General features: G+C 44.9%; 3 protein-coding genes across 3 annotated transcripts in view; 1 reads left to right on the top strand and 2 right to left on the bottom strand.

The window, feature by feature from the left end:
* Positions 1-26,563, bottom strand: part of FRMPD3 (FERM and PDZ domain containing 3) — a 427,262-nt gene that overhangs the window by 201,174 nt on the left and 199,525 nt on the right. The gene's annotated exons all lie outside the window — the stretch shown is intronic.
* LOC138662731 (uncharacterized) lies at positions 611-3,349 on the top strand. Its single transcript, XM_069748623.1, has 3 exons — positions 611-1,047; positions 1,847-2,266; positions 2,741-3,349. Exons 2-3 carry the CDS (start codon positions 1,847-1,849, stop codon positions 3,266-3,268), a joined length of 948 nt encoding a protein of 315 aa, XP_069604724.1. The 5' UTR covers positions 611-1,047; the 3' UTR covers positions 3,269-3,349.
* LOC138662733 (uncharacterized) lies at positions 9,469-11,455 on the bottom strand. Its single transcript, XM_069748625.1, has 2 exons — positions 10,884-11,455; positions 9,469-10,401 (listed from the first exon to the last, which is right to left on the bottom strand). The coding sequence occupies exons 1-2, from the start codon at positions 11,325-11,327 to the stop codon at positions 9,601-9,603; spliced, it is 1,245 nt and encodes a 414-aa protein (XP_069604726.1). The 5' UTR covers positions 11,328-11,455; the 3' UTR covers positions 9,469-9,600.

Raw genomic sequence — 26,563 nt, 5'->3', positions numbered from 1 at the left:
TAACTATTTTATGTGACACATCTCTCTAGTTTAAGGGTATAAAAATTCCAAAGTTGAAAATTGCAAAATTTTCAAAAATTTTGCCAAGTTTCCATTTTCTCCACAAATAAATGTAAGTTTTTGTCTTTAACCGCTTTTTGTGACTTTCCAGCTCCAAAAGTTGTAAATCATTTAAAAAGTTGCACATGTGTCTAAAAATGAGCCAAATTTAAAAATGCGCCAAAAATCTTAGTCCAGGCAAGCAATGGAGAGAGTTGCGTAAAAAAGATGCAACATGAGTCTGTCTAAGGGGTATCATTTCTTCTTGTGACGAGTGCCAAGCCAGCATAAGGATAAGGAGATGCTCCTCAGAGAATTTAAATAAGCAAATTGATTTTTCAGAGAGGATGAAGATTTGAACACAAGTGCTACCTATTGGAAATATCAATCTGAAAAGTCAATATTGATCCTATGATGGGCCTTGCCACATGATTTAGGAAAGAAGCCAAACTAGACCCCCATCAGAGGCTTCTCATTCAACCAAAGCAGATCTCCTCCTTGGCACTAAGGAGGGGGGAAACACCCTGGAACAGGTAGGCATTTCATACTTAAGGTACCGTCACACAGTGCAATTTAGATCGCTACGACGGCACGATTTGTGACGTTGCATCGTCGCTTAATTATCGTTTCAAACATCGTAGACTGCGGTCACACTACACGATGCACGACGCTGAAGCGATAAATTCATGACGTATTTGCGATGTAGAAGTCGTATGGGACAGTCGTACGGTCGTGTCACACACGACGATTCAGAGCAAATTTTGCATAATCTGTGCGTGACGTTGTTCACAAGGGGCGTGTTGTGCCACTAGTTAGTGTGGTGATAGGCCAAAGGTTCTGTGCACACAATTGGTTGGAAAATTTGTCACCTGAGCGCTATTGTTCCCAATGCCACTTCACTGCTTTCAAAATTTCCTTTCTTCACTTCGTACTTGGACACTTGGTGGACCTGGACATCGGAATTTTGTACCTCGCTGAATATACCACGCTTTGCACCGCTGCTTCGAGGTATGTAAACCGCTTGGGCGTGGTGGATGGAACGCTGTATGGACGGCATGAGTGCTTCGTTCCACCACTGAAGCGAAGTGGATGGTACACTGTTGTGACTGGAGGGCTACAATGTGGCAGATGGTACGCTGTTGTGCTTGGTTGTGACTGGTGGGCTACAGCGTGGTAGATGGAACTCAGTTTGTTCGGCATGACCGCTTCGTTCCACCGCTGAAGCGATGCGGATGGTACGCTGTTGTGACTGCTTATGACCGGTTGTGTCTGTTGCGCTACAGCGTGGCAGATGGTACAATGTATGGTCACCATGAGCGCTTTGTGTGGCTGCTGTAGGGAAGCGGGCGGTACACTGTTTTGGGTTATGGTGGACTATAGGCGCGGCAGATGGAAGAAGCGATGCGGATGGTACGCTGTTGTGACTGGTCGTGACTGGTCGTGACTGGTGGGCTACAGCGTGGTAGATGGAACTCAGTTTGTTCGGCATGACCGCTTCGTTCCACCGCTGAAGCGATGCGGATGGTACGCTGTTGTGACTGCTTATGACCGGTTGTGTCTGTTGAGCTAGAGCGTGGCAGATGGTACAATGTATGGTCACCATGAGCGCTTTGTGTGGCTGCTGTAGGGAAGCGGGCGGTACACTGTTTTGGGTTATGGTGGCCTATGGCGTGGCAGATGGAAGAAGCGATGGTAGGCATGAGCGCTTTGTGTGGCTGCTGTTGTTAAGCGTTTGGCACACTGGCAAAAGTATTGTTAATAGGACGCTTTGTCAACCATGTAATTTTTTTTTGTAATTACTTTTTAGATGTCAAATCGTGTGGAGTTCATCCGGGATTTCATAGAGATTTATCAGTCTTTTCCCTGCCTCTGGAAAATAAAATCTCCTAAGTATTGTAACAGGGAAAAGAGGAGGGAGGGTTACTTACAGCTCATTGAGCTTTACAATCGTCAGGCACCAGATGAGGCAGCTAACGAAGCAGTTATTAAAAAGAAAATCCAGGCGCTCCGCACGGTCTGGAGGAAGGAGCTGAACAAGGTTCTTCAGACTACAAGGTCCGGAGCTTCCACTGAAGAAGTTTATGTGCCAAAACTGTGGTATTTTGAGCATCTTAATTTTCTGAGGGACCAAGAGGTGCCACGGACTTCAACGTGTCTTCGATTGTTGGCACCTGTGGAACCAATAGTTTCGGAGAACCACGCCGAGCAGGAGTCACAAGGGCAACAAGTAAGTAGCTCTTTGGACGAAAGTTCACCAATGTGTCCTATAATTACATAATTTTTCTCTGCATTTTAGGTTTTATACTTCTGATTATCACATCAGTTTAAAGTTGTTACAAAAACATGTACACATAAGTAACCCTGTTGCAGTCAAGAATTATAAGGGGAACGTAATATGTATGAAATGGAGATATATGTAAACCATACCATCTAAGCAATATAGAAAATAGTATCGCGTCAAGCTGCCGATGTACTCTTGTTGAGACTATTTAGACTATAAAATATTGGTCAGGTTCCCATAGCAGTCAGAACAGTGTAGTTCAAAGTATTCAATAAAAGGGAGGGTTAAAGAATATTACTAAGCATCAAATATATTATAATCTTTTTGTTACCTACTACGAATATATAGTTTGGATGCGGTTATGGTGGTACTACTTTTTGTTGCCGGGTTCATAACTTTTTTTTTTTCCCCCCCCCCCAGGATGACAGTGCGCAGGAGAGTACACTTGACTGTTCACAGGACTGCACAACAACAGATCTAGTGGAGGCTGCACCTGCCAGGAGTCAATCGAGGCAAGGTCCAAGAAAACGGAAAGCCACCTCAGACGCCTCAAATGAACTATTGAGCCTGGCAAAGAAGGTGTTGACAAGAAATGTTAGCCCTGCGTTAGAGGGGTTTGGACACTATGTGGTTGACAAACTGGCAAAAATGGATGACAACCAAAGAATACTAGCAGAGCGTCTGATTCTGGAAGCAGTAAACAAGGGTACTGATGGCGATTTGGACAAGAACACTTGTTTGGTCTCTTCCCGGCCAATACAGCGGACAGAGCCATCAAATTTCAATGGTTGGTCACAGAGTCAGACATCGATGCGACACAATCCTCACGTTTCCCACTTCGGCCAGCCACCCCCTAATAACTCCTACACACCAATACCTTTACATATGGCTTCGCCCATCAGGCACCAAAATTTTCAGCCGGAACAATCGTCGTATCATAATTTGTGATTTCCTAACTACTTTTACATTCCTTTTTTTTTATTGTCTTGTTAAAATAATGTTTTAAATAAAAGCTTTTATTATAAATTCTATCACTACTTTTTGATTGGTGTGTCTCAATCACAGCACTGTATGAGGGAACAAATTAACGTAACAAATTCATGTACAGTTAACTAAAAAAAAAAATCGAATGAAAGTTTAACAAAATCTTTTAATTGGAACAACAAAAAATGGATTATTGGCCCGCCTACAACTGCTGGCACATGTCCCGCAGCTTCTGCAGCTCCTCCATTGCCACATTGTGCTGCTCCTGAATATGTGCCATAGTGTGGAGTAACTTGTCTATGCCGGCTTCAATATCCTCTTTGTTGACAGTGACGAGAGCTGTGGGTCAAAAAACATAACATTAATAACACAGTAGTCTCCCGATGTGTCTTTGCTTCTGTGAATGAAAAAAAATAAAAAAAATAAGCAAAACTGACTTGGGGGGGAAGGGGGGGAGGGTGGTTGTTTGGGTTGGGGGTGAAAGAGTGGGCCTGCAACAAAATCCAAATAACTTAATTGTGGGAACCTACTAGGATGTTGAGGCACGGAGGGCACTTCTGGATCTGAGTCGCTGTTGAATGCCTCGTGCTGTCGGCGGCGGCGCTGTCTCTTTGCCTCTGTGAAGGAAAAAAAAAAAACAAGGTCTGTCAGCATATATGGCAACAGTGGCTGCCGGGGGAGGGGGGGGTGTTAAGAGGGGACCTGCAACTTAATCCAAATCACATAATTGTGGGAACCTACTAGGATCTGGAGGAGTTGACCCGGAGGGCACAGATCCAGGAGAGGCTGGGCGGGATGCCTCGTGGCGGCGGTGGTGCTGTGTCTTTGACTCTGTGAAGAAAAAAAAAAAAAAAATTTTTTTTAAAAGTTCTGTTAGCATATATGGCAACACTGGCTGCCGGGGGGGGGAAGGGGACCAGAAACAAAATCCAAATCACATTTTTGTGGGAACCTACTAGGATCTGGAGGAGTTGACCCGGAGGGCTCCGGGACATTGGACCCTGAGGGCACAGAGCCAGAAGAGGCTGGGCGGGATGCCTCGTGGCGGCGGCGGTGCTGTGTCTTTGCCTCTGTGAAGAAAAAAAAAAAAAAATTTTTTTTAAAAGTTCTGTTAGCATATATGGCAACACTGGCTGCCGGGGGGGGGGAAGGGGACCAGAAACAAAATCAAAATCACATTTTTGTGGGAACCTACTAGGATCTGGAGGAGTTGACCCGGAGGGCTCCGGGACATTGGACCCTGAGGGCACAGAGCCAGAAGAGGCTGGGCGGGATGCCTCGTGGCGGCGGCGGTGCTGTGTCTTTGCCTCTGTGAAGAAAAAAAAAAAAAAAAAAATTTTTTAAAAAGGTCTGTTAGGCTGGGTTCACATTGCGCTAGGTGTGTCCGTCTAACGGACTCGTTTTTAAGTAGTAAAAACGCAATGTAACGCACATACTAACGCGCCCATAGACTTGCATTGTCTGACGCATCGTGACGCATCCCTAAATTGGTATGCGTTTGTCACATAACGTTTTTTTTCTGACGGACCTTCAACGCGGCTTGCAGCGTTTTCGGGTCCGGCCAAGCTAACGCACTACTAACGGAAGCGTTCATTCTGCCATAGAAGGCTATGGCAAACGCAGTCAGACGCAAATCATGAAAAATTTCCAAATAGAACCACACGTTTTAATAGCTTTTGAAGGTGGTCACATGTGGTCATGTGACAGGAAATGTGACTTCGGCCATTAAAATATCCCACTCACACAAAGTCTCCTGCACGTGACAGAGTGTTTTGCCGTAGAATGAATGTTAACATTATTTAATGTTAAAATATTTTTTTTTACATTTTACATACACAATAGGTTGTGGCACAAGGAGGACAAAAAAAGAAAAAAGGTCCCTAGCCGTCTGTCGTCGCCACAACTGCCAGTGGTAAATATAAAATAGAAATATTCTATCCAATATTTACCAACAAAAAAAAAAGAACAACTTTATTGACAGTGACAAACGCAGACAAACGGATACTTCGTAAACGGACATCAAAATGAAAAAACGCGATCACATGCGTTAACGCTAGCGTTACCGTGACGACGAATTTCACATATTTTTGCTCCGTTTCTGTACATGCGTTTAACGCATCCGTTTGACGCCATGTACTTGACGCAATGTGAACCTAGCCTTAGCATATATGGCCACACTGGCTGCCGGGGGGGGAAGGGGACCTGAAACAAAATCCAAATCACATAATTGTGGGAACCTACTAGGATCTGGAGGAGTTGACCCGGAGGGCACAGAGCCAGAAGAGGCTGGGCGGGATGCCTCGTGGCGGCGGTGGTGCTGTGTCTTTGACTCTGTGAAGAAAAAAAAAAAAAAATTTTTTTTTAAAAGTTCTGTTAGCATATATGGCAACACTGGCTGCCGGGGGGGGGAAGGGGACCAGAAACAAAATCCAAATCACATTTTTGTGGGAACCTACTAGGATCTGGAGGAGTTGACCCGGAGGGCTCCGGGACATTGGACCCTGAGGGCACAGAGCCAGAAGAGGCTGGGCGGGATGCCTCGTGGCGGCGGCGGTGCTGTGTCTTTGCCTCTGTGAAGAAAAAAAAAAAAAAAAAATTTTTTAAAAAGGTCTGTTAGCATATATGGCCACACTGGCTGCCGGGGGGGGAAGGGGACCTGAAACAAAATCCAAATCACATAATTGTGGGAACCTACTAGGATCTGGAGGAGTTGACCCGGAGGGCACAGAGCCAGAAGAGGCTGGGCGGGATGCCTCGTGGCGGCGGTGGTGCTGTGTCTTTGCCTCTGTGAAGGGGAAAAAAAAAAAAAAAGGTCTGTCAGCATATATGGCAACACTGGCTGCCGGGGGGGGGGGGAGGAGGGGACCTGCAACCAAACCCAAATCACATTATTGTGGGAACCTACTAGGATCAGTTGTCTTTGACCCGGAGGGCTCTGGGACTTCAGAGGCGGTGTGTGATGCCTCGTGTCTACGGCGGCGCTGTCTCTTTGCCTCTGTGAAGGAAAAAAAAAGTTCGGTCAGCAGTTAGCTGTGCCACATAGTACTTTTCACCGTTCATACTGTCCCATAGCTGTGGCACATAGTGGCTCTGCAACATTCAAACTGTCCCATAGCAGTGGCACATAGTGGCTCTGCAACGTTCAAACTGTCCCATAGCTGTGGCACATAGTGGCTCTGCAACATTCAAACTGTCCCATAGCAGTGGCACATAGTGGCTCTGCAACGTTCAAACTGTCCCATAGCTGTGGCACATAGTGGCTCTGCAACATTCAAACTGTCCCATAGCAGTGGCACATAGTGGCTCTGCAACATTCAAACTGTCCCATAGCAGTGGCACATAGTGGCTCTGCAACGTTCAAACTGTCCCATAGCTGTGGCACATAGTGGCTCTGCAACATTCAAACTGTCCCATAGCAGTGGCACATAGTGGCTCTGCAACGTTCAAACTGTCCCATAGCTGTGGCACATAGTGGCTCTGCAACATTCAAACTGTCCCATAGCAGTGGCACATAGTGGCTCTGCAACGTTCAAACTGTCCCATAGCTGTGGCACATAGTGGCTCTGCAACGTTCAAACTGTCCCATAGCTGTTGCACATAGTGGCTCTGCAACGTTCAAACTGTCCCATAGCTGTCCAACATACTTTTGGGTACCTGAGTACTAACCTCTGCTAATCTCCTGGCGAAGCTCCTGCAGGCGCTCTGGCCTTTTCGACTTGAGATCGCCCCATTTTTTAACAATCTGGGCCTTGGTCCGAGTTATCCCAAACCGCTTCCTGAGGCCCTCAGACACCACACGGACAACTTCCTCCTTGTGCTGGTTGCGGTGCAGCACCATCCCTGTGGTTTCATACTGCATCCTATCCATTGTTCCAATAAGGAACTTGAGCTCTGGGATGCCCATAGGTGGACCACGGCGACTGGCAGCCATTATCACGATGTCAGGGGACAAAAACAAGCTAGGGCAGGCACGCAGGAACGCTGTAACGTCATCACGCCGTCATAGACCACGAGCGTACTTAACGTGCCGCTCCGGCGTTATATAACGATCCTTCGAACGGCATTTACTATGTGCGTTCCTTTCTTAACGCTCAGTCGTCACAAATGTGACGCTGTTCATAAACGGCAACGCTATTGCGATGCCAATGGCGCGGCAGGACGGCGGAGCGCAGCTCCTCCTCTGGGCGTTGCTCTTCAGGGTCATTCCATCTAAAATGGCGGCGAGAATGCGTTCTGCTCCTCTGGGGCAGCCAGAACTCCTTTTTTTTATTTCCCAGATGGATTCCATGGATTACGAGGGTCTGGAGAGCCGCCCTGCCCACCCACACATCCACAAGCGAGAAGTGCTTGGACAAATAACAAGAATGATGGAGAGGAGGTTTGGTGTCTGCCGCAGTCAGCTTCAGCTGCGTAAAAAATGGGCTGACCTCCGCTATAAAACGCCACAAATGGAGTTGCGTGCGGAGGCAAGGCGAGGCAAGTACTAGTATGGGGGGATTTGGAGATGCATGCTGTCAGGAGGGGGGGGGGTTTGGGAGGGAGTCTTGCGCTCATGGTTGCCAACGTGACCTCAAATGCATTAAAACACATGCCCCGTTTTTGTACAATTTAGTTATTCTCCAAGCGGAATATGCGTTGTCCGTGAGAAAACTTGTCGGGTTCCCTAATCTCAACCTCCATCTTGAAATTATTAAGATGTCCATAATTTTTACTTTCTCAATTTCCCATAAATATTAACGGAGGAGGTTGGCCTACAGATGAAATAATACGTTTTCCAAAGACAGGAAGACCATTGAACCCCAGAGCCCACATACATGTCTGAGTATCGCACCCCTGTAAAGTGTGATCTCGATTTTATGTTTGAGTATATTGTAAGCTTTGCTCTGCAGCACTCAACATTTGTGTGTAAACATTGTGATTCTTTACTTTAGGTGTAGAGAGACAGCGGCGGCAAGTCAGACACACCATTGCCACCAGTACCCCATCTTCAGGCACCAGTGGGAGCCCACAGTCCGGGACATCACGTAAGTTCACAATCATTTATTGCATTTTTTTTAACATCACACGGGACATAACAGGGTAGCTGAAATATTTGAAGACATTACAGACGCAGTAATGACCCAGCGGCCTACCACGCCTCCACCATCTGTTGCGACCATGCACCCTCGCACCCCTGTGAAGTGTGATATAAATTTTATGTTTCAGTATATTGTTAGCTTTGATCTGCAGCACTCTACATGTGTTTTTAAAGATTGCGTTTGTAAACTTTCTGTGTAGAGAGACAGCGGCGGCAACAGGTACCTGCCATTGCCAGCAGCACCACAGCATCCACCACCAGCGGGAGCCCACAGTCCGTGACGTCACGTAAGTTAACAATCATAGATTACAGTTTTTCAACTGCATACGGGACATAAGAGGGTAGCGGAAATATTTGAATACATTACAGACGCAGTAATGACCCAGCGGCCTACCACGCCACCACCAGAGAGCAGACGGCCTCGCACCCCTACACCACCCTCAACACCTCCCTTTCGACACTCCTCTTCCTCCCCCGGGTCGGCGGCATTCTCCCCAGAAGCTAACATACGTAAGTGACCAAAACTGCGAGCGCTTCCCAACGGCGTGTTCCATAGTTAACCAGATCTGTTATTATTTGCTTTTAGGTGCTGCAGCAGTGGCCAGATCGCTGGGATGGGACATTAGCAGCTCTGGTTCTGGCAATGAGGAACCGGCGTCCCTTCTCCGTAAGTATCAAGATAATGCGAGTGGTTTTCTGCTGGATGTCACCATAGACAACCAAAACTGTAAAATATATTAAAATTTACATCGCCCTGTGGTGCCAGACCAAATAGAAATTTACAACACAGAAAATTCGGTCCTGCCCCAGAGGTCGAGATGTATTTTCAGAGGAATCAACGTTGGTTCTCCAACCTCTTCTATCCACAGAAACGGCCACCGTAAGAGAGCTCCTGGCGAGACAATTGCGACTGGAGCGGACAGCAGCGCTCCTGCAGCAGACAGCAGCGCTCCTCCAGAGTCAAGTGGAGCAGCAGGGCGTGACGCTGCGACACCTCTTGGGCAGGAGATAATATTTTTTTTGGTGGGGGGGTTATGTTATATTTTGTTGTAAAATAATTTAAAACCAAGAAGTGTTACAAAAAAAAACAAAAATCTTCGCATTCTTTCTTTAATGTTTACCAAGCTATAAGGGTTAACAGCACCATTGTATAGGCATCACATTTAAAGTTATTTAGCGAGGTTTATATGACAGCAAAGCAAAAAAACAAATTTTTATGTTATACGGCGCGATCCTGCCACGGTACAGCTCCAGAACCATTAAAGTACTGACAGTATTTTTCGCGACAGTCCCTTGCATCGTCTGCCTGTCTGCCAGATCCAAGAGCTTGAAGAGCTGTAAAATTTTCAGGTTGTGTACGCCATTCCCCGGGCACAATATCTCCGGTTCGTGCGTCCACTGCATCAATAAACGAAGGAGGAGAATAGGAGTTCGTATCATGACGTCTCAGGAAATTATGGAGCACACAGCATGCCAAAACCACAATGTCTATAGACGGCAGCTTCAAGTTGATAGCTGTGTGGAACACTCTAAACCGATTTGCCATTATCCCAAAGGCATTTTCAACCACACGACGGGCCCTCGACAACCGGTAATTAAAGATTCTGCGCTCCGGTGTGAGTGTTCTCTGTGCAAATGGCTTCAGCAAATGTGGATGAAGAGGGAAAGCTTCATCAGCGATGAAGACAAAATTTAGGTTTGCTTTTGTGTCTTCATTTAGTGGCAACAGCAGTTCATTGTTCCTCAAGCTTTCCCCAAATGAAGTGTGTTCAAAAACACCACCGTCGGAGACTCGACCATTCATGCCAACATCCACATCGACAAACTCATAGTTTGCATTGACAAGGGCCATGAGGATCACACTGAAATATCCTTTGTAGTTGAAAAAAAATGATCCAGAGTTGGCTGGTTGCGTGATGCGCACATGCTTTCCATCTAATGCACCACCGCAGTTTGGAAACTGCCACAGCTCATCAAAATCGGAACCAATCCTCTTCCAGTCATCCGCCGTCTTGGGAAACTGCAAGATGAGAAGGAAACATGTACAAATTTGGTCAAATATATTATGCACATACACTCTCATGTGGACATCCTACAGCGATTGAGGCGCAGTATGGATTAGTATAACAAAGTCAACAACACAGAGTATGCAGGCAGCCATTTTTTTTACAGATGGCTTCGGTGACTCAGAGGGGGTGCTAAACAATATATCTAAATAATAGAATCAATAAAATTACGTTGGGAGCAGCAAATAAAAAAGGGTGGCGCAGGGTTGGAGCAGCACATATCAGAATGGAGCCGCAAAATGGTAGCAGCACATGTCAGAATGGAGGCGCAGGATCACAGCAGCACATGTCTGAATGGGGGCGCAGGATGGGAGCAGCACATGATAGGATGTAGAACATATACCTATAGAAATGCTCGCCATCAGGGCGTAGAACTGGTTCAATAGCTAGTATAATATATCGACATAACACAGCAGCCAAAAAAAAATAGTAGTACCTCCATATAATGCCTTAAGCTCTGCACAATGGCCTCGCATGTCTCCGGAATCACAACGCTCAGGAAAGGTCTGGAAACAGCTGCGGAAAACTGCAAATCCTGAAGAGACCTTCCTGTTGCCAGGAAGCGCAGTGTCACCGCCAACCTTTCCTCCACGGGCACGGCTGCACGCATCGGCGTATCACACCTTTGTATGAGTGGCGTAACAGCAGACAGTATTATTTTGAAGGATTCCTCGGACATCCGAAGGTAGTTTCGGAAATCTTGAGGGTTATTGTCACGTAACTCTCTTATGAGACCCATGTGTGACAATGTGGATCTTTTCTGCAGCCAGCTCCGGGTCCACATGCGACGTTTTCGTTTAGGACGTCTCTCCTCTTGGAGACGTGCTGCCTCAAACACCAGGGCAGCAGCAACAACAGAACTCTCATCGGAAGTGAGCATAGTTCCTAAAAAGAAAACAAACGTACAATAAATACACGTGCTTACAAAACAATGTTCTGACCATTGATCTAATAACTATATATGTTACTACTGGTATTAAATGGGGCAGTCAACCATCTCGATCTGTAAAAGGATTAATTAATTGGGCCACGCAACAGCTGTGTACCTGAGGTTCTCAGGCCTACCCTACTCAAAGGAACAATCAACCACACTCCAGCGTTTATCCCCGTTGAAGCGCAACATATGCTACGCTGTAGCGTTATACATACCTTTTGCGGTAAAAGTCTAGTAGTTAAAAGTCCAGGGAATCCAGCGAATTTAGGAGTTCTGTTCACAGCACGTGCTACAGAGAGAAATGAATAGCGCGCTCGAGAGCTCCGGTTTTATCCGCTGGGAACAATAGTCCTTTGTCGAATGAGCGCACAGTATTGTACCGCCCAATCAGCACACGGGAGGTGGAGAATTCAGCGCTCCTACGTAGCCAGCTCCTCCGCCCTTTACATCGTATACAATATCGTGCACACCTTTGTCACACCATGCGATCATGCCGCCACAGCGGGACACTAGACGACGAAAGAAAGTTTCAAACGATGTGCTACGACGTACGATTCACAGCGGGGTCCCTGATCGCAGGAGCGTGTCACACGCTGCGATATCGTACCTATATCGCTCGAACGTCACAAATCGTGCCGTCGTAGCGATCTAAATTGCACTGTGTGACGGTACCTTTATGCATATGTATTTAACCCTTTTGCTATGAAGCCCCTAAAAATTGCCTTCATAAGTCACATGCTTAGTGGAAGGAAGTCCACCTGTGTGTAATCTAATTGTCACATGGTCTGTTAGTATTTACACACCATGTCTAAAAGGCAACAGAGGCTGCAACACCATTAAGCAAGAGCCACCACTAACCAAACACCATGAAGACCAAGGGGATCTCCAAACAAGTCAGGGACAAAGCTGTCAAGAAGTACAAGTCAGGGTTGGGTTTAAAAAAATGTATATCCCGATCTCTAATGACTCCCCTGGAGCACCATAAAATTCATGATCATCAAATGGAAAAAACATGGTACCACAACAAACCTATGAAAAGATGGCCGCCCACCAGAACTCTCAGCCCCAGTACTACCCATGCCGTCCGCTTAGCATGGATGGCCTGAAGATGAGGAGGAGAGGGAGAACAAGGAGGAGGATGAGGAGGAGAAGATGGACAGTCGTCCTCTTGGTGGGGACAGGGAATTCTTGGCTGTTGGCAGTCTGGCACACATGGCTGAGTTTATGTTCAGATGCCTTTCCAATGACCCTCGTATTGCACGCATTTTGGCCAACACTAATTACTGGGTGGTCACCCTTCTACACCCACGCTACTAGGAGATCTTTACATCTCTTCTTCCCATGGCGGAGAGGTCTACTAAAATGTTGCAGTACCAAAAGGCCCTGGCTGAATAATTATTTATAAAATTCCCATCTGGTGCTGATCACAGTTCCTTGGAAAAGCAAGGATTCGATACATGGGAGTCACACACCAGATGCAGCAGAGGTAGGGGAACACTATCAAAGGTCTGGGACAGATTTCTCAGACCCTGATGTGCTGGGTACTCTGACAAGTACCGAAATGTGGCACCCCAGGAGTTCAGGTACCACAGTGGTATTGCCTTCCTCTGGGGAAGGGAGATACCATGCCTGGAAACGAGGAGTATCTCTTTAGCAGGTAACCTTTACATGCAACACGTTCTGACTCCAGGCCAGAAGGGGACCTCTAGACCTGGTTTCAGGGGAACTCCCTTACATATGTTCTGGCTTGGAGGAGTAGTTAGTTCAGTCTGTAGAGAGTGTTTAGGAGGAAGGAGCACAGGAGAAGTGAGGAGCTGGAGGGGAGCTGCGACTGGGCTCACTCCACGCTGAAGCACAGGAACCAGACACCGGGAGTCTGAGGCTATGTGGGACTGCATGCCCCACAGCAGAAACCGGAGGGCAGGAGATTGAAAGTTACTTGCCCACATCTACACACGAAGGCACAGCAGCATCCAGAGCACGGAGTCACAGTAAATACAGGCACCTGTAAAAAGGCTTGCGCTGCCTGCCATGTGGGTACTGTCCTAGTACACAGAGAAAGAGAGAGGACCTTGTGAGAAGCTATAGGCAGCAAGAGACGCACCTTACAGTACAGCAAGGAAGGCTCTTAATCCCACTTGGCTAAGGGAATCCCAAATTGTTTCCAGGCTGCCTGGACCTCACCATCACCTGTTACCGGTACCCTGGACTGTGGCTTGTCACCACCAGTAAACATGTAAAGAAACTGCAACCTTGTGTCCTCTGATTCTTTCTGGCACCACACTATCTTTGCTCATTACACCGGGAGCCCTGGGGACGCAGCTTCACCTGTGGGGAGCCATACCATCCTTGCTGCAGTGCCATCACCCCCAGAGGACCCCTTTAAGCAGCGTCGATCATCCCTGACCGAATACCACAGGTGGCATCACAAACACTCTTTATTCAAATAACCCCCTTAAAAGTCTTTTCCTTTAATTTGGACGCCCAGGGCCTTGGACCGGGTCACTGCCACTGTGACCACCCCTTTATCGATGACCGGACACAATCCGTGTACACCTAGACCCTAGCGGGGAGCTCCAGAAACATTTTATAAGATGCTGAAGGAGTACCTTGCCAACCGCATCCTCCGTGATTTCTCTGTGCCTTAAAACTATTGAGTATTCAAGCTAGACACGTGGCATGAACTGTCTCTCTACGCCTTGGAGGTCCTGGCCTGCCCTGCCGCTAATCCTGTGTTTTTTTTCTGGTCTTTTCCCGTGCACCCCTTCCTACCCAAACATGGGTATATGCTTCAAGATTTTGTCTTTTTGTGATCCTGGTCCCCTCCATATCAGGCTGAGTGTATGCAAAACACTCCACTATATTCCCCAACTGGGTTAATAAAATAAAAGTCTGTGATGCTGCTACATTAAACTAATCACTTTTTTTTCAAAGCTAATTCAAATAGATCCTATTCTGTTATAATAATACCGCTCTTATCTGCACTTCATCTACAATGAGGTGTTGCAGTAGGTGTAGCGTATGACAGATATCTAGTCAAGGATTATTGCATTATAAATTTTAATTCTTGCTGGTACTTTTTTACATACACTCATTGACAGATTTTTGTTTTTTTTTACGGTGATCTGTAATCAGAAATTCATCAAAGCTGCCAGTGTTGCTCATGTTTCTCCAGAGTTTTTTGTTGCCATGTACAAGAAAAAATCTTTTCAGGGACGGTTTAAATCCCTTCTATAGTCTGCAATAACCCTGCTCTTATTTGCAATTCATTTAGTGTGAGGTTTGGCAGTAGAGCTAGCATATTTGTCATGCCATTCTGTCTGTTTCTGGTTTTTGGCATGACAATGCATATGTTTGCTTTAACCCTTTACTCTTTTCCCCCTAATTTGAGCTGGGATACTGTTGGCTTTTACCTGAATGGAGCCTTCTCAGTTCCCTGCTCTGCTGCGCAGTCGTACATGGGTGTTTAGGTATATGCCCTGCTGCATACCTTCCTCATGTGCGGTCCCTGGTTGCTGCTGTGAAACTGTCCGTGGGTTGTGAGGTCATTTGGGGCTGGTGCATGACTTTCCACGTGGCTCAGTGCATGCAGTCTCAGCCAGGTGCCCTGAGCCTCAGATCCTGCACTATGTGTTCTGTAATGGTTTCTGTGTGTGCTTAGGGCGTGCACGGCCACACCTCCCCTGCTTTTATCAGGGTTAGGGTGTGTACTTCAAATGCTGTCCCCAGCCAATTGCTGAGGGGCAGCTCATATATAAAGCTCCCCTGCCCTATGGGCGGGGCCTGAGCTACACTCACAAAGCTCCTGACCTTTGCTATGTGTGTTTCTGTTCCTGCACCTCTCCTGTCTATGTTTTGGTACCAAAATCCTTGCCTTGATTCCTGTTTTGTCCTGTTCTGGCGCCTGTCCTGGAGGCGGTATATCCAGGCCTGAATCCTTGATACTGTACCTGTCCTGTACCTGAACCTGTCTGAACTGTGTCTGCTGTGATTATGTTCCCAGAATCCTTTTGCATCTGGAGCCTCACTCCCAGTGACTTTGAGTCTCTTGAAACCGGTGTTTCTGTTGAGCATCTACTACTCTGTGCTCTGACTACCATGCGGTGTTATTCCTGTCTGGCTCATGTCCAGTACGGCTGTGTTTCCACCATCACGTTTGAGTTCCTTTCTAGGTCCGATGCCCGGAGCCTGACGACTGCAGTCTGGAATCTGATGACCGCTGTCTGGTGCTTGGAGCCTGATGTCTCTGGTGGTGCCTGTAGGTTGCGTCGGATGTCCGGAACCGAACGACTCCTATCTGATGTCTGCCGGTGACCCTGGGTCCAGATGTCCTGTCTGTACCCTGATGTCTTGCCTGTGTCTTGATGACCTCATGGACCCTGATATCCTGTCGGTTTCCTGATGTCCTGATGCCCTGCCTGTGTCCTGATGTCCTGAGGTTTTTCCTGAGTCCAGATGTCCTGATGTTCTGTTTGTATCCCAATGTTTTGCCTGTACCCTGATGTCCTCATGTACCCTGATGTCCTGCCTAGGTCCTGATGTTCTGCCTATCTGTGCCTCGGTGATCCGTTGGTGCCTTGGGGTCCACTGGGTGGTACCCTTCTGAGGTGTGGAATCGGGAGCCTGACATCGTCATGTTTTGTTTATGTACTGTGTGACTTTACTTTAGTAAACTTTACTTTCTCTATACCTGAAGTATCAGTGTAATCATGTCCTACGTGTTTCTTTCCTTGTCCACATGCTCAGCTGCCACAGAACCCCGGTCGCTGCCCTCCCCTAGTTCGCTGCCCTCCCCTAGTAGGCCGGGTCCCCCTCTGTGGTTTAAAGAGTCCGTATTTCATCCCTGGGGACGCACGCCCCATGTCTTCTGAGGTTGGTCGGATTTGGGGTGTCTATGGGCTGGGCCGCATTGGTGGCCGCAGCTGATCGTGACAATATTACAACCATTTAGTCAGGGATTATTGCATTTTAATTCTTGCTGCTGCTTTTTTCCATAAACTCACTGACAGATTCTTGTTTTTTACGATGATCTGCACTCAGAAATTCATCAAAGCAGGCAAAATTAACTGATTTAATGTGTCCTTCAGCAGTTTCACTGTAACAGCTGTATGTAAGAGGTAGCAGTGGGAGACTTTATGACCACTTCTGACATCTCAAGTGCTTTTGTTTCCATCTATTTCTGGATGGTTCTTGAAGTATGTTTGGGGTCATTATCCTGCTCGAAGACCCATGACCTAGGATGGAAACCCAGCTTTCTGACACTGGACACCATATTGCGATCCTAAATCCTTTGGAAATCTTCACATTGCATGATGACTTGCACACAGTCAAGGCAACTAGTGCCAGAGGCAGCAAAACAATCCTAAAATATCTTTGATAATCCATCATATTTGACTATAACTATTGCATTCTTTTATTTGTAGGCCTCAGTCTATTTCCATTAAACATTAGAATGATGTGATCTGCCAAAAAGCTCTATTTTGGTCTAAGCTGTCCACACGACGCCTGTTGGTCCCCTAAAAATTGTGAGGGCCGAATTCTAGACCTCCAAGTTTCAAACTTTACAGTGCTAATACGAAAAAGAAAATTTGCCCACCTCCGATGGATAAATTATATTGCAGTATCAATATACAGCTATGCAAAGCATCGTCGGCTGCTGGCTCTCCAAAAATGTTTATTGAGGGCTGGCTGCTGGCCCTCTTAAATTAGAGTGATGGCCACTGGACACCCCGTCTGATAATAGTGCGGGCCACCTGCTGGCACTCTGACAATAGTGAGGACCCACTACTGGCCCTCTATGAATAGTAATGGCCACCTGAAGGCCCTCTACAAATAGTGATGACCACCTGATGGCCCTTAAAAAAGTGTGACTTTCAGAGTCCCTCCTTCATAAATGTAGGATGTATCTGATCATGTCTCATACACACATGACTAGGTAAGATGGTAAAATGTTAAAATTACATTAGCTGGTGAATGTTTTTTTCACCATTGAAAGTAACAAATGCAGCAAAAACACTGCGTGTGAACATAGCCCAAAGTGTGGAAGAGCATTTTTTTCCCCTAATGTACAAGTCATTATCCTGGAAAGAATGTTTCTTAACATTTTTTCCAGTTTTGAATGTTTTATTGTCAGTCTGTAAAAGTGGTGTAATACTCTGACAGCATTGTTCCCAGCAGCGACCAGGGATTCAGAGATGCTTCCAGGGGTCTTCCCTATGCTGCTCCCATGCCATTTCAGCCCTGTTTCCAGCAATTTTAAGACCTCTCCGGACCTTCGAAGGGGTCGTCGGAAAAACGCTTGCATTTCCCATTGACTTAGATTATACTCATTACTCGAGTTGAGCATGTGAGCATTACGATTTGCTCGGAATTTTAGCACTCGCTCATCACTAATTGACATATATCCCAGTGGCCAGATGTGGGAAGCTCATAGAGACAAATCCAAAGTGACTTGCAGCTGCAACTGCTACAAAAGGAGGATCTACACAGTACTGACTTTATGGGGGGTGAATAGTTATGAACATTGAAGTTTTCAGTTATTTTCTCCTATTTATTGTTTGCTTCACATAAAAAGAAAAACAAATGTTCACAGTTGTAGACATGTTCCTTACAGGAACTGATGCAAACTCTCAAAAAAACATTGAAATTCCAAATTGTGAGGAAGCAAAACACGAAAAATGCGAAGGGGTGAATACTTATGCAAGCCACTGTACTAGAGACATGACTGGGTACATCTTGACACGGTGGGATGGCTGTTACACTGTTCTGATCAAAATAGTGATGATAACTAAGTACCCTATGTTATTTGCATGTACTATTACTATTTGCTTGTTTACTTACTATAGGGTATCTGCTCACTTTTTGATTTTTCTTGGGTTTTGTCTGTGAGATGGCTACAGTGTGAACATGCTCTGACACTTTGCATGTATGCCAACTTATGCTCCGACTCATTTTTTCATAGAGAGTGTCATGCTTGGCTTCTTATCCTAAGTCATGGCAACGCTCATTAAAGGGTCGATATTGATTTTTAGGATTGCTGCTTCCAGTCGATTGCACTAGAGTTCAACTCATATTCCTCCGTGAAGAGGCAGATTGCATCTGATTATTTGTAAAATATCTGGATAAGCAAAGTTGTTGAGGAAAAGTTAAAAAAAAGGCTAAAAAAAAAGAAAGACAACTTATAAAATGATGAAAAACGTAAAGACAAAAAGACACAACTACAAAATAGAAAATGACTATAGAAAACTGGAGAAACAGCAACGTTGAAATGGGGCCAAAATATTTTAGGTTCACATCTGGAAATGTAAAACTTTTCACAGCAAATGACATTGAATTGAGATGAATGTTACACTCCTCTCTACTCCTCATTGCATTCCTCATACCTCAGCTGCAGTTTCATCCCATAATAGCCAGGAGATTAATCGTCGTGAAGCAATATAGAGCCCATGTAGAGTAAGAGGCGCTTAATAATTGGACAATTAAAGTGTGATTCTTGGCACTATGGGGTAATATAATGCACTCGTTATTACTTGGTAATATATTAGCTAAAGGCCGGTAGATATTTTTGTAAAGTACTATTGTTTACTGGTTACTATAATGGTGTATCTGTCCTCGTAGATAATCCTCAGTCAAGTGATGCTATGAACGTTTGTTCCTAATTATCCACTTGTGCCAACATGCTGTTTATGCTGGTAAAAAAAAATAATTCTTCTCGGCAGCACATTGCTTTAGTGTAAAAAGGGGATGTGCTGTTAATGATATGATACTTTATAGTGAGAGAACAATCACATTAACCATCATTCTGTCCCAATTATTGTTTGTTGGCCCATGTGACCAAGCCCTGAATGACTTGTGTATAGTAGATCACTAATGGTGCATGGACTGGCCAAAGTCAGTACATAAATATAAACCATAAAGTGATATTCAAACCTCTGATTCTCAATCTCTGAGTGTGACTGCAGACTTATGAATCCCTCCAATGTGTACACTGTGCGCTGCGGAGAATCACTGTTTTCTGACCTGGGACCAGAGCCTATGTAGGCGTTTTACAGTACATACTTTTGGTCAAGGCCCGTCTATTGGGTGTGACCTCACTCTGTACACTTGTATTGAGTTAGGTTGCGTCCGGTCTGGTAACATGGCCATCCAGTGGGCATGGTTGCCTAGAGGGCTCGGCCTTACTCAGACATACAAAGCCATCCACAACCTATCTCCTCCATACATCTGTGACATGGTCTCCTGGTACCTATCTACACGCAACCTCCGATCTTCTCAAGACCTCCTTCTCTTCTCTTCTTCCCACAACCGCATCCAAGACTTCTCCCACACTTCCCCCATACTCTGGAACTCTCTACCCCAACACATCAGACTCTCGCCTACCATACAAACCTTCAAAAGAAACCTGAAGACTCACCTCTTCCGATAAGCCTACAGCCTGCAGTGATCCTCAACCTACTGAACCGCCACACCACCAGCTCTACCCTCTCCTAGTGTATCCTCACCCATCCTCTGCAGACTGTGAGCCCTCGCGGGCAGGGTCCTCGTACCTTATGTACCTGTGTGCCTTGTTTTTTGCTCAAATTTAATGTATTTGTCTATATTTGCCCTGAATTCACATGTAAAGTGCCATGGAATAAATGGCGCTATAAAAATGTATAATAATAATAATAATAATATTACATACCCTCTGGTCAGAAACAAGTGAAACCCCGCAACGCCCAGTGCGCTGGGAAGATTCATAAGTCTCCAGTCACACAGAGTGACTGCAGACTTATCAATTTGGACCAAACAACCCTTTGAATGGGTCTCAAATGATTGGTCTGCCACGTTGAATGCACTTGGGCAAATCACCAAGATCTTCTGCTGGAAGCTTTGCGTGCTATCGCTGGCTACTGATGTCCAAGATGTGATAGGTTGGAGACAAGTCCGGGGATGCTGCAGACCATAACAGCATGTTTAGATTACACAGTCTGCTTACAGTCACCCGATCACCATGCAGCCCGGTGTTGTGTTGTGATCATATGGTCTCAAGCCCAATCTTTGTTGATTATTGCTTCCAAGATAAACTCGTGACTGGTTGCTAAAGAGGAATGACCTACATTTGATGACCAGTCCAATGACCAATGACCAGTCCAATTTCCAGAATTATGATGTACGGTGACATAATGAACAGTAGCAGATTCCTTTAGCCTTATTTGAGGCACAGAAGCAGCTCGGCGTTACTTGATATAGTCATGGAACCGGTGAGATGGCAATGTCTCCAAAGTGTCCCAGTAGACTGTTCTCAACACGATTCCAGGTCACACGTTCATCGTGCTGCTATGTGCAGTCTACATGGCTTAAATGTAAGATCATGGCCGACAGCATCTTCATACTTGTCTCACATTGAGCACATCTGGGACATCCTGGGTCGGTAATTGTGGAGGCAGCTGCCAGCGGCAGCTCCTGGTGATTTGCCCATTTTCATTCAGTGACGGAACATTCCTTACACAACCAATAATATCCTCATCAATAGCAGCCAAGGTTGATAGTGCGGAGATTTCTGTATGTGGCTGATAATGAATAAACAGATGTTTTTAAAATGCTATTTTCATTTGTTCATCATTTGCAGATCAAAAACACGTCTATCCGTCCGGGGATTTCCATAACGCCACAACTTTTTCTTCCCGATGTTGCATTTTTATTGTTGAGGACTATAGTTAAATGCTTTAAGCTTTTAAATGAGTTTGATCAATCTTGCAATTATTCTGTCCTCATACAGTGTGATGTTATCGGCGGCAGAGACACTGTTCACATGGTGGTGATGTGCTGCTGATAACAATTGTTTTTTTGGGGTAACATAAATGATCTAATCAATCAATGAACAAGCTCATGTTGGGTGATGGCCAGCATGTTTACACCAACAGAAAATTGGGAAAAAGTGCTTCTATGAACAGTCATGTGCCCTTTTTCCTCATGTAAATGTACCATTACATATAGAGGGACAGATACATTCGTATTGCTTATTCTCTGTACATAGGTGGAGGCCTGACCTCTGAAACAAGGTCCCTGCGTCACATTTTACAGTCACCTATTATTTAAGCATACAGACAATAATGAAACAGCATAAGGACACCTTTGGTATCAATGTGATGTGAGTGGTTGGACTCCTTACTTACAGTCCACAAAACCTTTCACCAAAGTTTTCATGCATTATTGGCAGAATAAAATGTTTTTATTTTTTTTTATTTTGCCACTTCATTGCAGAGATATTTCCAATCAAATATTTGGCACCTAATGAGGTAACTTTAGTCAAGTTTAAGTGAATGTTATTAGATAATTTTTACTGGGGGGTGTGTACTTCTGCCTCCTGTATGATGCTAACCAATAATAAGCTAGCAGCAACATACAGTGGCATGTAAAAGTTTCAGCCAGCCTGGGTAAAATTAGGGTTATTGTAAACAGCTAAGCAAGTTGAAGATGAAATGATGTCTAGAAAACCTAAAGTTAAAGATGACACATTTCCTTTGTATTTTAGGCAAAAAATATATTTTTTCATCTCTTATGTTTTAAAAATTCCTACAAGAAAATCAGTAATGCAAAAGTTTGGGCACCCTCCATGATTAGTACCAAGTAGCACCCCTTTTTGAAAGTATCACAGCCTGTAAACCCTGTTTGTACCCAGACAAGAGTCTTTCAATTTTTGCTTGAGGGATTTTATTCCATTCTTCCTTGGAAAATTCTTCCAGTTCTGTGAGATTCCTGGGTTAACTTGCATCCTCTGCTATTTTGAGGTCTAGCTACAGATTTTAAATGATGTTCAGATCAGGGGACTGTGAGGGCCATAGTAAAACTTTCAGCTAGTGCCTTTTGAGGTCTATTGTGGATTTTGACGAGTTGTTCATAATATTATGCACTTGTAGAAGCTATCCTCTTTTCAACTTCAGCTTTTTAACAGATGGTTTTATGTTTGCATCAAGGATTTGTTGAAATTTCAGTAAATCCATTCTTCCCTCTACTCGTGAAATGTTCCTCGGGCCATTGGCTGTAACACAACCCAAAAGCATGATTGCTCCACCTCCATTCTTAATGGTTAATGAGATGTTCTTTTCCTTAAATTCTGTGCCCTTTATTCTCCACACATACCTTTGATCATTGTGGCCAAATAGTTCTCTTTTATCCTCATCAGTCCAAAGGACTTGTTTTCAAAATGCATAAGGCTTGTGCGATGACGCAGCATTTATTCTTAATTATGTCAGACCTATATGTACGAGGCGCAAAGTCATGTTGATAAGAGTCTGAACATTGACTCTTGTTGTATATTGAATTGTCGTTTCTGAATTATTGAACAGTTTCTGTTTACCTTTTGCATCGGTCCTTGCAGCTTATTGTTCAACTATCCTTTAGAAACAAAGACAAAGAAAATTGGACAAACTCAGTCCATGAAGCTTGTTCTGCAGATATTGAAGGACAAACTATGCAGGTTATTTGAACAATGAGAGATGACCTCCTCACATCTTCCCCAATCCTGTGGAAAAATGCCTGAATAAGAATTGTGTACTATAACATTTTTAACTGTTTTGAGAGACTCTTCAAGACGGTAGCCAAGACACCATGGCTCAAACAGACTTGACACTCTACAGGATGTCACCTTAAGAGACCACGACCCCAGCTGTAGGAATAAAGATCAGCTCCATTGACCATCGCTAAACTGTCAAAGAAGTTTGGAGAATCCAGATTGGGACAATCAGATCACCTGGCCAAATACATCAATGTACTCTATCAGCTTCCTAAGCTTGCCGCTGCCTTCTCTCTGTGGGTGTCCACCAAAAGCGAGCTACCACTGGTTGGGGTAGTTGGCCGTGAAAGCCCGAAGATGCAGATGTTCAAATTTCTGGCAAAGTAGCGGAAGGGTGAGACTGTAATTTCCACCATCGTTTGTACTTCCTGGGACTGTACTATATGTTGTTGACTGTTGGTGATCCAATAAATTATTATTGTGGTATGTTACCCTTAACATCTGTTGTCTGAGTAGTATTCTGGCATGGGATGGAGTGCGCTTGTTCAGAGGGATGAGCCCTGGTCCATGCAGTTTATCTAAAGACAGCCAGGCAAGCATACAAGATGTTAGGGCTAGCGGAACGCACCGAGTAAATAGATGAAGTTATTGGTGCGTTCGCAGCCCGGGGTCCACCGTGCAGGAGGAACCTGCTGCTAGTAAATGGCACTATATGGCAGTATACGTGAACTCTGTTACCTCACAGTCGCTGATATAGAAAAGCACTGTGTCCTGTTAAGCTCACAGGAGCACACAGATAACTGCTGAGCAGATAGCAGTCAGTGGTCATGCAGTCAGGAAAGCACACAACCAATTCCTCACCGGAGGAGCCGGTATTCTAGTAGCTTATTTCAGCCGGGCCCTGAATACATGCAACCAAACTCCTGACCGGAGATGCCGGTATTCTAATGGCTTTTACAGCCGACCCTGACCACAGGCATACATGACCACACTAGCACAAAGCACATAACAAGGATCAATACTAGCGCATGGCCGTGCGGTCATGCAAACCTTTTATAGCTGCAGCAACTTTAGGACCTTCCCAGTAGGACCAATGAGAGGCTGCCACAGAACTTGAGCAACTTCAGGACCTTCCTAGAGGACCAATGGGAGTTGCTGCAGTACCTGAGCATGTGACCCTTGATCTCCAAAGAGAGATCTTACTCTGGGCATGCTCAGAAGGGGAAAAGTAGGACTTAGTCCCAAAGATGTCTGCTCGCCGCTGCCCAGCACTGGCTTCAATGGCAGAAGCTGGAAAGGCAGCAGTAACCCTTTGCACAGTGTCAGACTGAGCGAGATGCTGGGACCGACGCCTCTGCCAAGCAGGCTCCACTCTGGCAGGAAAAGAATGGGAGACCGCAGCGGAGATGGCCCAAGATTCCCCCTGTACAGAGGCGGGAACTCGATCCCTAACACAAGAGCCTCCACTGACCCTCATGTCTCTACACTTGTTTAGATGTTCTTTTGCATACTTCTGATGCTGAACGTTATGGTGGGGACGCTGGACTGCTTTTCTTCTGATTACTCTGCCATGAAGGTCATATTTGTACAGGTGTCTCTGAACAGTAGAACATTGTAGCACAACTCCAGAGTCTAGTAAATCTTTCTGAAGGTCTTTTTGCAGACAAGCAGGGGTTCTGATTTGTCTCTCTAGCAATCCTACGAGCCTCTGGCTGAAATTTTGCTTGGTCTTCCATACCTTATCTTGACCTCCACTGTTTCTGTTAACTTTCATCTTCAACTTGCTTAGTTGTTCACAATAACAGCAACTTTGACCAGAGGTACCCAAAATTTTACATTCCACTGTAGAAGTGCAAAAGGGCCTATGATGATATCATCATGGTCACATGACAAGGATCCACAGGGTCACAGGTCCTTTCAACTGGAGTTGTAAGGAATGGATGTGACAGGAGATGTCATATGCCTCTCCACCTAAGAACAACATCTTAAAGGAGTATATCTAATTATGGATTGTGACGTGGTTTGATTGTATTTTGTGAGCAATGTGAATTTGCATTGAGTTCTATAGGCACTAAGTGACATTGTTAATGAAATGTGTTGTAACTAATTTATAGTGTGGTAATGTACTGATGCTGCTGTATAAATGCTGTAAAGGCAAGGCCTATTGTGAGGAACATGTACTCGGCTCAGGCATAGGGAAGGTATAGGATATCATTTAGGGTTTAGGACATAGAGCAGATTAGACAGTGATAGGCATTGTTAGTGTAATGATTAGTGCATACTGTTAGAAAATAGTGACTGTACTTAGTAAATGAAAGCTTAAAGTTTGCCCTGTGGACTCTTGGCATCTGATGACATCATCACAGCTCCTTTGGCACTTCTATGATGCTACCTGCTTATGATTGGTCAGCATCACACAGGAGACAGAAATACATGCCCCCAGTCAAATAGAGTGACTGCATGCAGACTTTTGTGAAAAGCGTGGACAACCCCTTTAACTAAAGTTAACTCATCAGGTGCCAAATATTTGCCTGTTCTCCTCTCTGTAACAGTGAGGCAAAATTACAAACAAAAGAAAACTTTGTATTTCACTCCGCAGCCACCGTTACGTCTTGTGCCCAGATCAACACGAAATATTTGGCACAAGGTTCTTATTAAAAATTGGGTCAAATTCTCATTTTTACACATATTAAAAAATGTAAAGTATTTAAAATCAGGAATGAGCATCATTCAATGTACTATATAACTAATGCCTCTTTCACTTTACCTTTATTATAGACAAACATGTATTAAAAAGTTGTTATCTATATGAATGGCCTTCTCACAGAAGATGAACAATATACAGAACAGACCAAAAGTTTGGACACACCTTCTCATTTAAAGATTTTTCTGTATTTTCATGACTATGAAAATTGTACATTCACACTGAAGGCATCAAAACTATGAACTAACACATGTGGAATTATATACTTAACAAAAAAGTGTGATACAACTGAAAATATGTCTTATATTCTAGGTTCTTCAAAGTAGCCACCTTTTGCTTTGATAACTGCTTTGCACACTCTTGGCATTCTCTTGATGAGCTTCAAGAGGTCGTCACCGGGAATGGTTTTCACTTCACAGGTGTGCCCTGTCAGGTTTAATAAGTGGGATTTCTTGCCTTATAAATGGGGTTGGGACCATCAGTTGTGTTGTGCAGAAGTCTGGTGGATACACAGCTGATAGTCCTACTGAATAGACTGTTAGAATTTGTATTATGGAAAGAAAAAAGCAGCTAAGTAAAGAAAAACAAGTGGCCATCATTACTTTAAGAAATGAAGGTCAGTCAGTCTGAAAAATTGGGAAAACTTTGAAAGTGTCCCCAAGTGCAGTTGCAAAAACCATCAAGCGCTGCAAAGAAACTGGCTCACATGAGGACCGCCCCAGGAAAGGAAGACCAAGAGTCACCTCTGCTTCTGAGGATAAATTTATCCGAGTCACCAGCCTCAGAAATCGCAGGTTAACGGCAGCTCAGATTAGAGACCAGGTCAATGCCACACAGAGTTCTAGCAGCAGACACATCTCTACAACAACTGTTAAGAGGAGACGTTGTGCAGCAGGCCTTCATGGTAAAATAGCTGCTAGGAATCCACTGCTAAGGACAGCCAACAAGCAGAAGAGACTTGTTTGGGCTAAAGAACACAAG

This window comes from Ranitomeya imitator, chromosome 2 (genome assembly GCF_032444005.1).
Source record: "Ranitomeya imitator isolate aRanImi1 chromosome 2, aRanImi1.pri, whole genome shotgun sequence".
Classification (NCBI taxonomy): Eukaryota; Metazoa; Chordata; class Amphibia; order Anura; family Dendrobatidae; genus Ranitomeya; species Ranitomeya imitator.
This window is presented reverse-complemented; position numbering and strand designations above follow the sequence as displayed.